The 13,247-nt window shown below is 55.1% G+C and overlaps 1 protein-coding gene and 1 non-coding gene across 3 annotated transcripts in view; both read left to right on the forward strand.

Moving 5' to 3' along the window:
- The first annotated feature begins 202 nt into the window (after positions 1–202).
- Positions 203–284, forward strand: TRNAL-AAG. The gene has a single exon. It is a non-coding gene; the product is annotated as a tRNA-Leu (tRNA).
- A 204-nt stretch (positions 285–488) lies between these two features.
- The window catches only part of POLR3E (RNA polymerase III subunit E), a 30,207-nt gene continuing 17,448 nt past the window's right edge, over positions 489–13,247 (forward strand). The window contains exons 1-6 of one of the 2 annotated variants that reach the window (XM_032396285.1): positions 489–607; positions 5,978–6,051; positions 7,401–7,451; positions 9,566–9,643; positions 10,397–10,512; positions 10,926–11,008. In XM_032396285.1, coding sequence (XP_032252176.1) covers positions 6,016–6,051; positions 7,401–7,451; positions 9,566–9,643; positions 10,397–10,512; positions 10,926–11,008 — 364 coding nt within the window. In that variant the 5' untranslated portion in view covers positions 489–607; positions 5,978–6,015. Of the gene's footprint in view, positions 608–5,977; positions 6,052–6,808; positions 6,898–7,400; positions 7,452–9,565; positions 9,644–10,396; positions 10,513–10,925; positions 11,009–13,247 lie in introns of those variants that run through there. The other variant, XM_032396286.1, reaches the window with a different exon arrangement.

Here is a 13,247-nt window from a genome sequence, read left to right on the forward strand (position 1 = left end):
GACTCTAAACACGGATTCTTAAGCTGCTTTTCGCTCTAAAACCTATTTGGAACAAATCTGGGTGTGATTACTGGAGCAAATATTTTCTTTTAAATACATGACATGTTCAAAATAAGTCCATCAAAATCAAATAAGACATAAAAAACTGAAATTTGCTCGGTCGAGTATTAAGTAGCTTCCCGGAAGAACTATTTGCTAACTGGGTAGCGTGGCCGAGCGGTCTAAGGCGCTGGATTAAGGCTCCAGTCTCTTCGGGGGCGTGGGTTCGAATCCCACCGCTGCCAGAGCATTTTCTTTTTTTCCCTACCGCCCTGGCACCAGGCTCTCTTTTCTGCTCTTTTGCCGGGTCATCAGCGCCTCCTGCTGCCCAACCCGGCAGGCGGCCGGTATGAATGGAGCGGCGGAGGGGGCGGGTCTGCGCGCGTCGGGGCGGGGCATTGTGGGTAAAAGGAAGCGTGAGGCCCGGCCCGCTCCCCCCACGTGTCCGCTGGAGTTTCTCCACCAGCAACATGGCCGCTGCCTAAGAGAAGAGCCGGGCCGCCGCCGCCTCTGCAGCCCGCGGGTACCTGGGCCGTTGCCGCCGCCCACGCGCGGCCCCCGCGGAGAGGTGAGTGCCGAGAAGGCAGCGCACGCCCGGGCTGGAGCCGGGCCGCACTCGCGAGGTGGGCCTGGGCTGGGCTGCCGAGTAGGCCGGGAGGCCCGCGCCGCGCCGAACCCAGGGGCTGGGGGCCTCCCGGGACTCGGGCGGGAAGGATTGGGTAGCCGGCCCCCGTAGACCCGGGCCGGCCGCGGGCTCCGACCTCGGCCGGGCCTGGGAGTCGGGGATGCGGCGGCCGAGGCTGCCGGCGGTGACTCAGGGTCCAGCCACCGTGCTCCGCCCGGCCCAGGCGGGCCTCCCGCGGGAGCACCTGTCCGAAGGCACCCGGTGTCCCGCCAGCGCGGCAGCTAGTGGCGACGGTTGCGTGGTGGGCGTGAGAAGGGGGCCTGACCACCCGCGAGGGAGGCGAAACCCATTGGACAGTGTGGCCCGGGGCCGGCGGCCCGCCCCGCTGGGCAGGGGGAGGGTCCCCAAGCCGGCCCCGGCCCTCTCCTCGCCCTGAACCAGAGCGGTCTCCGCCCGGCCAGGCCCGGCATTCTTCGTTCAGCTCTTCAGGCCTCCATTCAGCGTTCACTGAGAGCCGGCACCGTGCCGCGGAGACGGCCCTGACCGCGGGCTGGAGGAGGTGTCAGTAAGCACGTCAAGTAAACCCGAACATAAACAAGGTCGTTCAGTTATGTCAGCTTTCGAATCGGTGGGCGATGGAGGAGGTCTTAGCAGTCGCCAGCGTTTCTTCATCTGTGAAATGGGGATAATAAAATTAACTGCCTCATAGGGTTGTGGTGAGGGCTAAATAGGGTAAGACGCGAGAAGCCCCAGCTCGCAGGGTTTGATTTGTGGCGGCCTTGTGCTCTCCGACGTTGGAAGAAAACATGTTGCCAAGTAATAACAAAACTCCCCGCAGGTTACATTTATTACCTTATTTAATCCTCACCGCAGCCCTCGGGAGTTTGGTACTTTTATTATCCCCATTTTAGCGATGAAAATAGTGAGACCTTCCGAGATTGAACAACCCCAGGTGGGCCACGTATGGTAGGTAGTTGAGGGGATTTGAACCGGTGTCGTTCAGCTCTGAGAGTCCAGGCTCTTCCCCACTATCCCAGACTGCCTTTTATTCAAGAGGTGTGCAGCATAGTGGTTAAGAATACGGATCGTTGACATCAGCCAGACCCGGGGTTCCGCTCTGTCTCTGCTGTTCTCCAGCACTGTGACCTTGGGCGAAATTACCTACTCTCTGATTCTTAGTTTCCTCGTTTCTTAATTGGGAATGATGAATCTTGACTTACAGGACTATTGAGAAGATGAGAACGTGTGTGTAGTCCTTGGAGAAAGGTCTGATGACCAGTTAAGGATTAATTAGTTCTTTTTTTCCAGGCTGACTCTTTAACAGAGGTGGAAGCTGAGGTGACCCAGAGCGGGGAGATGGCTTGCCGGAGACAAACACAGGCGGTTAGAATCCAGGCCTGGAGACTGTTTGCCCTTGGGGCCCTCTCCTCTTAACTGCGTTGTACTTGTTTTCTCCCTCCAGTAGCTAGAGAGATTTTGGAGTTGCCTCTGCATTTCTGATTGGCCGACAAGTTAGATTCCTAGGTGCACAGGGATGCACCCAGGTGTGGCATTCAGGTATTTCCTTTGCTCTGAACCCCTCCTTTGCTCTACCTGGTGTCCTTGTCTCCTTTCCATTTGTTGGCAGCTCCCTGCTGGGGGGAACTTCGTGTGCTCAAGGCCACGGAGCCACTGCCACAGAGTACCATTATGGCCACAGGACACCCAAGGTGGTCACAGGTGGTCACTGCAGTTGGGGAAGCTTGGCTTGTGGCTGGGAGGGCTGCTTCTGCCCGGGCCATAGCCCATGTCTGTTCTCAAGTGTCCGTAAGGCCCAAACCATGAGTCCACCAGTGTCTGGATGGGGCTGAGTTAGGCTCACAGGGTGAAGGGTCTATTACCGCCTGATTTCATGCGTTCACTTATTTAATTGTTCTTTGTACTGTATTGAGTGTTCACTTCATGCCAGGTATTGGGAGAACAGCATGGATTTTAAAAAGAGAATAGTCCTTATAACAACTTGATGAAGTAAGTGTGATCATCTCCACTTTATGGTTGAGGTAACTCAGAGGCCCCCTTGGAGCTTACATTCTAGTACAGAAGGCAGACAACACAAACGCAAGTAGACTAGGTGGTTCCAGATTGTGATAAGAACCATGAAGGAAAGAAAACAGGGAGAGCTGGTGGTGACTGTGAGCCGGTTGGCTCTTTCAGATTGGGTGGCCAGGGAACTTCTCTCCCCTCCTGGAGTGGGTGGGGGGGTGATATCTAATGAAAAGGAGCCAGCTTTGAAAAGATGTGGGAAAAGTAGATGACATGCAAAGGTCCTGAGACAGGCTGGGGCCTAGCCTCTTGGAGGCCCAGCAGGTGGCTATTTGGCCGTGTAGATGGTGAGGGAAAGGCAGGGGCAGGATCACATAGGGCCTTTAGGCCATGGAAGGGAGTTTGGATTTTATTCTATGTGGCAGGTGAAGCGTTTTGAGCAGGAGAATGATGTGATTGACTCTTTTGCAAGGACAGCTCTGGCTGTTTCTGGGAGGACTGGAGATAGAAAAGAGGGACCTCAGGGAGACCTGTTGGAGCAGTACTTTTCAATCACAGATGAAGGTTTATTAGTGAGTCGCGCCTGGCTGGCTCAGTCGGTGGAGCATGCAGCTCTTGATCTCGGGGTGTTCGAGCCCCACATTCATCATAGAGATTACTTAAAAAAATACCTTTTATTAGTGAGATGTGAAATCACTTTGGAGGATTGTAACCAGCATGTAAATTTTAATGAGTGAGGGTAGAAAACCTCACTGCCTCACATCTAACAGGGGCAGTTAAGCTTGTGTGAAACCTTGGTTTAGTTCCATAATTGTGTGTATGTACTGGGTTGTTTCTGTGGAGTGGATTTCTTACTATAGGTCTTAGGCTGAAAACTTGGAAAGCCACCGAGTTGGATGATGCTGGCGGGGAGGATGAGGGGAAGTGAGAGCCCTGAGTTACCCTAGTCGCGTGTACCATCTGGAGGGAGGAGCCACAGCTCCTCAGTGACTGGGGGAGGGGTCGGCAGAGCCCACCAAGAGCTGAGAAAGCCAGTTTCTCAGGAATGATTGCGTCTGGGGAAGCTCCCAGGCCACACCTCTTTGTACATATGACCTGTTCCCTGACTCGTGTGCAAGTGCCCAGTGTCTCGGTTGTCCACGGAGCCGGCCGGAGAGGAGCTAGGTGCTCGCCGTGCACCTGTGACCCCTGGCGGTCAGTGCAGACGGGGTGAGCCCAGGGGCTCTGCCATCCATCCCCCTCTCTCTGGGCAGGAGCACACACCTCAGACTGTCAGTTTAGGGCTTCTGGTTTTCATCCAGTCTTCAAGCCCTAACCGCTGGGGCAGCTGGCTTCCCTCTGGTTTGCCTTCTTCCTCCACATCTTCCTCCACTCAGAAGTCTTTGGTAGCTCCCTGTTAAATAGCCTCCTGTGGTCCCATTTCTTCAGACAGCACGTATGTATGGAGTGCCTGCTGCGGGCTCGGGGGTACCGCAAGGGACAAAACGGACCAGAATCTCTGCCTTCGTGTAGTTTACAGCTTAGTGGCAGTGGGGATGGGGACAAAATGATAACAGAGCTGTGGTGGTGCGTGCTTTGGGGACAACCAGAGCCGGGAAGGGAGCTGGGGGAGGGTGTTGCAATTTTGGATAGAGTAGACAGGGCAGGTCTTAGTGATGAGGTGACATTTGAACAAAAACCTGGAAGAGGTGAGGGAGGGAGCCATGAGGCTCTTGGGGTAGAGCAGTTACCAAGGCCCAAGGTGGGGGGAGAGGAAGGAAGGGGGCCTATGGGAGATGAGGTCTGAGAGGCAAAGGGGTGGTGGCGGCATAAAGACTTGAGCTTCTGTCCTGAGTGGGATGGGAGGCCCTTGAAGGCAGAGGCGTGGCGAGCCCTGATGTGGCTTCCAGAAGGATCACTGGCGCTGGCCGTGGGGTTGGGCGAAGATCGGAGGGCCGTTGCTGTCGTGCAGGCAGGCAGTGGGGCTGGCTGGACGAGGGAGGTGGCGGTGGGGGTGGCCAGATCCCAGACCTGCCTTCAGGGTGGAACTGACAGGAGTTGCTGGTGTGAGGTGAGGGGGGAGAGGCATCAGGGATGAGGCCAGCACCAGGGCTGAGCAGTCAGAGTCTGGAACATGTATCTGGAACGCATGAAAGGACGTCGGGTGGTACAGCTCAGGCAGAGGGCTTAGATGACCTTGAATCCCACCCATGGTGAAGGTATTATGCCCTTCTAAATATTTAATTACTTGGATGTTAAGTAGGTAAGACCAAAATCATGATGGTCTTACCCAGAACTAGAGGCCTGGGGGCTGCTGGGATTCTGAAGGTACCCACATGACCATGCCCTTCCTGTGGGAATATGAAGAGTCAGCCCAGCAGACTGACTTCCCCTCTGCCATGGAGACCTGCGGCCTTCTCCCCTCCGGGCTTGAGGTGTTGCCAGTCACCTGGGGTCCCTCCTGCCGTCTGGTGTCATGGCTTGTCCAAATCCTTCTCTCCTTCAGGGCCCAGCCCAGATGCACCCCCTCCTCCCGGCAGGAAGGCCCTTCCCTTCCCTCTGAGCTTCCTGACCTGTAGCTGTTACCTGAAGTCAGATGGCCTGGCTGGCCTGGTTTTGAAGCCCGGTGCGTCATCTGGCCTGTTCTGTGGCTCTGGCTAGCGCATGCACGGCGTCCCCGAGTTCCAGTCGCCCTTCGATAATGGGGAGAGTCAGGCCACCTTGCAGGGTTGGTGTGTTGAATACATTAAAGTCTGTGAAGAAGGTCATTTTGTGTCGCACGCACCAAACAGGAAAATCCTCTCACACGAGGTCGGGCTTAAAGTCTGCTTGAAAGTCAAGTACCAGAGACAGAGCCCCCCCAGACAGCCTTGGGACTGCTGGCTCTTTCTGCTGGACGTCAGACTCTTCCCTAACGCTTCCCGTGGCCCCCAATCAGTGCTCGAGTATTTGCATCATGGCTGTGGACCAGCCAGCCTCCATCCCCCTGCCTGGCAGTGACCTCTTTTCTGTGCATGGTCGCAAAACCCTTAAAGCTGGTCATTTATTCTTTCCCACGGGTGCAGCCGACGTGTGCCGCCTCGGGTCCGCCTGTTTGTACCCTCTGTTTGGTGGTTTTTCCCTCTTGTTTGGTTCTGGCCACTGGGGTCTAGAATTGGCCGTCTGTTGACTCCAGGGAAGATGTAGAAAGAAGGTCACTTGCTGTTTGTCTCAGGCTCTCCCCTCCCAGAGCAGGCCCGTTGCGGCGGAGGCACCCAGGGGTGTCGGCGGAATGGCTGGCTGACGTTTCAGGCCTCTTGCTGTCCCTTGCAGATTGAGTCTGAGGATCGTGCGGCTGGCTCCCCCCTAGTATGGCCAATGAAGAGGATGACCCAGTCGTACAGGAGGTAACCGCTGCTCCCTACCATCTGCCGGGGCTGCTGGGGAGGAGAGCCCAGGCCCAGGGCAGCAGGAAGCAGGGCTGAGGCCCTTCCATCCATCCTCGGGCCAGCCCGGAACCTGCTGGCATCCCAGGGACCCCTAACCAGGCTGTTCCCTCTGCCTGGAACCCTCTTCCTCCAGATAACTGCCTAGCTGAGCCCTTCACTTCCTCCCAGTCTCTGATCCAGCATTTCCTTGTCAAAGAGGATTCCCTGACCCCCCCTGCCTCGTGTGGTGCTCTCCTGTTCACCCTCCCTGGCACCCCCAAGCCCCTTACCTTGGCCACGCCCTGTGCTTGGTCATAACCCTCCCCATCCCCTAAACATAATCTCCTTTCACTAGAATGTAAACTTCACAAGGGAGGGATTTTGTTCTTCACCACTGTGTCCACAAAGCCAAGTTCAGTGCCTGTCACTTAGTAGATACTCAGTGACTATTTGTTGAATGAATGAATGGGTTTGACAACTCCCCCTTCTTCCTGGGCCTACCCAGAAGTCATTCAGCAGTTGTTCACTGGATCTACTGTGTGCTGGGGGCTATGACAGCAGTGAGCGAGCAAGGCAGTGTCCCGCCCTCGGGACGCTTAGGATCTGACAAAGAAGGAGACCCAAGATGCAGATGGTGGGGAGGTAGGTTCCAGAGTCAGCCCAGATCCAGACACATCCTAGAGCCTCTGGGCCTTTGCACATGCTGCTCCCTCCACCTAGACTGCCCTTCACACAGGCTTCGCCTGCGCTGATGCCCTTCACTCCTCCTTAAGGCCTGGTGGTGGGAGAGAACATGGTTCATATGAAGAGCCGGGAAGCAGGGAGGTAAACTGCTGCACGGTGGGTCAGGGGCGGTTAGTGTTGAGAAGAAAGAGTTGGGCCAGATCATTCTTAGAGGGGCTTGCAGACCACCTGAAGGTGGTGTGACAGGTCAGTCCAGGGTAGGTGGTGGAGGGCACAGGGAGGAAGGGCAGGCAAATGGGTAAGCTCTCCCCTGTCCCAGCCTCATCAGAAAAGCATTTAATCGGGCTCTGGGATGCATCCTGACGTGAGCAGCCCCGGGGAAGGCACATTTTTATTGGGTTGTAGTGGACCTAGGAGGGGGCCAGGAACTCTTGTCCTGGTCCCCCTGAGAGCCATAGAGAGGGAGGCTGGAGACTCGGTTCCCTCTGTTTCTAGCAGGAGCTGAGCTCTTCCCCCTCCCCCGCACTCCCTGTAGGAGCCACGACCCCTGACTGACATCCAGGGAGCAGGGGCAGGCCAGGGCAGGCCAGGGCAGGCCAGCCACCTGTCTGTCTCCTGTTTAAGTCTTCTTCCCTTTTTCCCAGATCGACGTGTACTTGGCCAAAAGTCTGGCAGAGAAGCTCTATCTGTTTCAGGTAATGATGAGACCAGAGGGCAAAGGGGCCACCTTGAGCGTGGGGGTGGGGGGTGAGGGGCGCTGGGAAACCTCAGCCTCACTTAGGGTTCTGGGCGCCAGAGTGTGGGACAGGGGGTTTCTCTTTGCTCTTGTGGGTGGGCAGGTTAATAGTCTCTCATTTTGAAGATGGGAAAACCAAGGCAGCCGTGAAAGGCAGAACAGTGTCGTGGTTCTGGGGCTCTGGGGACTGGCAGCCGTGTTGAGGCCCAGCTCCATCATGACTTAGCTGTGAGCCCTGGGCAAGGTCCTTGAGCTCTCTGTGCCTCTGTTTCCTCATTTGCGAAATGGTGGCAGTTATACTACCTGCCCTGTAGCGCCCCGTGGGGGTTGGATGAATCCATCCAGAGTGCTCAGAACGTGGCCCGGCCCAGAGCTCAGCTCCACAGTCTGTTTTCGGACAGTTTGGTCCCGTGTCCCCCATTGCTGCCTGCATCCCGAGGCAGCTGTTAACCTGTTTTCTCACTGTACGGATTTGCCTCTTCTGGACATTTCATGGACACGGAATCATGGCATAGCTGGCTGCTTTTAACTCGACATCGTGGTTTCGAGGCTCACTCGTGGTCAGCATGTATGAGTACCTCCTTCCGTTTTATGGATGAAGAGGACTCCGTGGTGTGGTTCTATACAGCACGTCGTGTTTGTGCGTTGCTGGCTCTTTGGGTCGGTTCCACTTTGGGGCTATTATGAACAGTGCGGCCGTGAGCATCCCACACAAGTTTTTGTGGGGACAGGTGTCATTTCTCTTGGGCACATCCCTGGGAGCGGAATTGCTGGATCCAATGGAAACACTATGTTTCATGTTTAAAGGAACGGGCAGATGGTTTGCATTTCCAATAACAAGGTTATAGTTGTAAGTATTTTGTCTCCAGGTTGCACGTGAGAAGGTGAGGCGCAGGGAGGCTAGCCACTTGTGCACGGGGCCCAGGACGGGGCAGCAGTGGGGGTACTCCAAATGTGAGCTGGGAAGAGGCCCGGCATCCCCCTGCCCTCTGCCCCCGGGGTCTGCCTTTACAGGCTGTGGGGCTGGGGGCCTGTCCTTCAGGCCTTCTGAACTGGTTTCCTCGGCTGCCTGCAAAGTGATGGGGAGCTGGTGGTGGGGACGGTGACCCCATATGTGTTCACGGTGGGCCAGGCCCTGCGGTGTCTGCTCTCTTTGCCTCACTCCCCGCCCCCAGCAGCCCCGTGAGGTGAGGACACGCACGTTTGTGGTGAGGAGCTGGCCCAGGTCCACACATTGCAAGAGGCAAAGTTGGGACCGGAACCCAGGCCTGATTCCAGAACCTTGCCCTTTACCACCACCCGTCCCAGCCCGAGATCAGGAGATGGCAGAGCTGCCAGGGCTCAGGCCAGACCAGTCAGGCTCCAGACTGTTCGTCCTACCGCTGCCGTAAGCTCTGGCCCAGGAAGCAAGGAGGAGTTGCTGTGTTGCTATCTGAGTGAGCTTTTAGGAAGTCACCGCTGCCTCGGAACGTAGCAGATCTGAGAGGGCCCCTACACAGAGGGTTCAGTGCACACGCTGCCATGCCTCCAGCAGCTTCTTCCAGAGGCTGTCATGGTACGGGCAGCGCCGGCCACAGCTTCTCAACTTAATGCATGGTGACACTGAGGCCCAGAAGGGGCTGAGTGGGTCAGTGGCAGTTTTTATTACGGAAAAGTTTACAGGGCAGCGGAGAGAGAATGGGGTAATGAATTCCCGTACACCCGTCCTCCACCCACAGCATGTCATCGGTCAGGTCTTCGTCTGTGCTGCCCATGGTCTTGTGTCCCTTGTCCTCTGCCTGGATGTCCTCTGCCTGATCCTCACTCTTGCCTCCCCGGCGGAACTCGTGGGTTACCAGAGAGGGGCCTCTGTGGGTTCCTGATGCTTAGGCTTGTCCCTCGGAGGTCAGAGACCCTTGAAAATTGCCTTTTGGAAGGAAGCTGGGTGGAGCCGGTATGAAGGCGACACAGGCGGGGACCAGCGAGGACCTCTGGTCTCTGCTTGGTGTTGATTCTTGGCTGGAGCCTGTGAGCCCAGCTCTGGGCTGGGCCGGGCTGGGCAGGGTGGACTGACGGCTCCCTTCCCCTCCCCAGTACCCTGTGCGTCCAGCCTCGATGACCTATGATGACATTCCACACCTCTCAGCCAAGATCAAGCCCAAGCAGCAGAAGGTGGGGCTGCCCTCTGATGGAGGGGGAGGGGAGGGGTGGTGCAGGTGGGGCTGATGCAAGTGAAGAGGAGACGGGCCCTTTGGGGACTAGAAGCCCAGAGAAGGAGCGATTGGAGGGCTGAGAGGAGACCAGTTGCTTGCAGAGCCTGGAAAGCTGAGGAAGGGAAGTTTCCAGAAAGAAAGGGAGTAAAGCAGCTCCAGAGAGGCCAGAGGAGAATAAGGCTCGGGATGAGTTCGAGACTGGGAATGGGGGGCTCACGTTCACAGGATAAGGCAGGCACTGACGTGCAGCAGCTCTGATGGGCTCGAAGTGCCTCGAAGGGATGGGGTGATAGGGGCTGGGAGCGCTGGACACGTGTCTTGTCCAGGGGGTGGCTGTAGCTCCAGCCCCCCATTGCCCCCCATTGCCACTTGCAGTGACTTTTCAAGAGAAGTTGGAAATGAGGATTTTTATGAGAAAATCTCTTGAATTTTAAATGTTGGCACCTAGTTTAGATTTTGGAGGGTAGAATGGGGAGGACAAATAGAACTACATGACCCCACCCCCCCAAAACACTCTGGCCTTTCTGTTGGAATTGGGGTTTGTGACCTTTGATGTGGACTGAACCCCGGGGGCCCTTAGGGAGGGGTGTGTGTCGGGCCTGCTTCTGAGCAGGGCTGGGATTGGCAGGGACAGGGGTCAGGACTTGGCTGTGGCCAGGTTGGGGGTATCTTTGAGTTCCTCATAGCTGCTGGGGGTGCTTGATGCCTGCAGGTAGAGCTTGAGATGGCCATCGACACCCTGAACCCCAACTATTGCCGCAGCAAAGGGGAGCAGATTGCACTCAACGTGGACGGCGCCTGCGCGGACGAGAGCAGCACTTACTCCTCGTGAGTCCCCTGGGCCCAGCCTGCAGGCTTTGGTGCGCTCCAGTAAGAGCCTTCCAAAGGCCTCTCCGACACCTGGGCCCTGGTGCCCCATTGCTGGGCTCCCTCCCGACATCCCAGCTTCACATGCTTGGGCCTGGCGCAGCCCTGCCCCGTGGCAAATGTCTTCCCTTCTGAGAGGCCCCTTGATGGGAGTGGGCGCTTGACCCACCACCTGTCCTTGGGCTACAGACAGGGACTTGGGTTTTCTCCTCCCCGACTTCCCTCCTGAGGCTCACATGTGCTGAGGTGGGGCCTGGATCCCTGTCCCTGGGTATTGAACTTCAGGAGGTGTCTGGGGTGGGGGGGCTGGTGCCTGCCATGCCCTGGGTCTGGAGCTTCCTTCCCCTTGACGTCTGTTCTCCCTGTGCTCCCAGGAAGCTGATGGACAAGCAGACGTTCTGTTCCTCCCAGAGCACCAGCAACACAGCCCGTTATGCTGCCGCGCTCTACAGACAAGGTACCCGTGCTGGGCAGCCAGGCTGCCGTGGCTCCTGGAGGCTGCTTGGGTGCGAGGGAAGCGGGAGGGAGGCTGTCCCTAGCCTGGTACCCAGCTTGCTGCTCCCCGAATGCCGGATGCCTGTAGGGGCCAGGCAGGTTGTAGAAATGGCATTGTCAGGGGGCTGGAATAGGCCACCTCTAAGGACTTCCGGCTTTGGTGCTGTCTGACCTGATAGAGGGGGTGCTTCCAAGGTCACTGTCTCCACCTGGGACACAGACATACACACAGCGTAACTTTTGAGACAGGTGGGAGGATTTTGTTTTAAATACAAGGTACTTGCGGGGCTCCTGGTGGCTCATTCAGTGGAGCATCCGACTCTTGATTTCGGCTCAGGTCATGATCTCAGGGTCGTGGAATCAAGCCCCATGTCAGGTTCTGCGAGGTTCTGCGCTTAGTGTGGAGCCTGCTTGGGATTCTCTCCCTCTGCCCCTCCTCCCACTCACTTGCTCACACTCCCTCTCCCTCCCTCCTTCTCAAAAAAAAAGAAAATACAAGGTACTTATGCATGAGCAATTTTACTTAGCATCTCCCCAAGAGAAGTGAAGCGTCTATCCACACAAAACTTGCACATGGATGTTCATAGCATTATTCACAGTAGTGAAGAAGTAGAAACTGCCCATAAGTCTGTCAGCTGACGCCTGGATAGCCAAGTGCACTACGGCCATGCAGTGGAATGTTATTTGGCCACGGGAAGGAGTGAAGTACTGATACACCCTCTAGTGGGCATGATGCTCAGCAGACCACATGTTGTCGGAGTCCATTTAAATGAAGTGTCCCGAAGAGGCAAATCCGTAGAGACAGAAAGCGGGTAATAGTTCCCCATGGCTAGGAGGAATGTGGAATGGGGAGTGACTGAGGATGGGTTCAGGGTTTCTTTCTGGGGAGATCAAAATGTTCTTTGGGGGTCGGGGGGCAGAGGGAGAGAGAATCTCAAGCAGGCTTCACACCCAGTGCAGAGCCCGTCAAGGGTCTCGATCTCACGACCCTGAGATCATGACCTGAGCCGAAATCTAGAGTCGGACACTTAACCGACTGAACCACCCAGACACCCCTGAAAATGTTCTTAAATTGATTGTAGTGCTGGTTGTACAGCTCCAGGAATATATTAAAATACATTGACTAGTATGCTTTAAATTTTGTACGGCACGGGAATTATATTTCAGTAAAGCCATTAAAAAGTAAGTATTTAGAGTTCATAAAGCAATAAGTAAAACTAATTTGAACACTTACAAAACAAACTAGAAAAGACTCAAAAGTAGTATCAAATAACTATACTTCTTTTTTGAACCCATGTCTCACGCCTTGCAGCTGGGACCGTTTGTTTCTTTCTTTGAATTAATTAATTTTTATTATGGTAAAGTGTACATAACATGAAATTTACCATTTTAACCTTTTTTTTTTTTTTAAAGATTTATTTATTTTGGAGAGAGCACACTCCCAGGGGGCGGGTGGCGGGTAGGCAGAGGAAGAAGAGAATCTTACATCTTAAATCTCAGCTGAGCACGGAGCCTGACACGGCGCTCGATCTCACGGCCCTGAGATCACGACCTGAACCGAAATCAGCTCGGATGCCTGCCTGACTGTGCCACGCAGGCGCCCCTCATTTTGACCATTTTTAAGTGTGCGGTTCAGTGACGTTTGAGGGCATTCGTGTTGGTGTGCAGTTGTCACCACCACCCGTCTCCAGAACTTGTGCCATCTTCCCACGTGATCGTATTCTTCTGTACCCAAACTTACCTGTCCTGTCTTTTTCCTTCTGAATCTCTGGTCTTGGTTTTTAGGATTCTTTCTCCCATCCTAGGTTGATACAAAGATTCTCCTAGTTTTTTTTCTAGTATGTATAGTACTTTATATAAAAATTTTTTAACATTTCTGAAAATTATTCTTGTATGTAGGGTGGTAAAATGACTCTTTTTTTATTTTTTAAATTCCAGTGTAACGAACAGACAGTGTTATATCAGTGTCCGGTGTACAACAGAGGGGGTCAGTGATTCTGTACCCGACTCCGTGCTCGGCACCATAAGTGTACTCCGAATCGCCATCTCCTAGTTCACCATTCCCCCCACCCACTCCCCTCTGGTGACCATCAGTGTGTTCTCTGTAGTTAAGAGTCTGTGGGTTCTGTGCTTTGTGTGTATGTTTTTGTTTTGTTTTAAGTAGGCTCCACGCCCACCCAGAGTGGGGCTCAGGCTCATAA

Source organism: Phoca vitulina, unplaced genomic scaffold (assembly GCF_004348235.1).
Source record: "Phoca vitulina isolate PV1807 unplaced genomic scaffold, GSC_HSeal_1.0 scaffold90, whole genome shotgun sequence".
Lineage (NCBI taxonomy): Eukaryota > Metazoa > Chordata > Mammalia > Carnivora > Phocidae > Phoca > Phoca vitulina.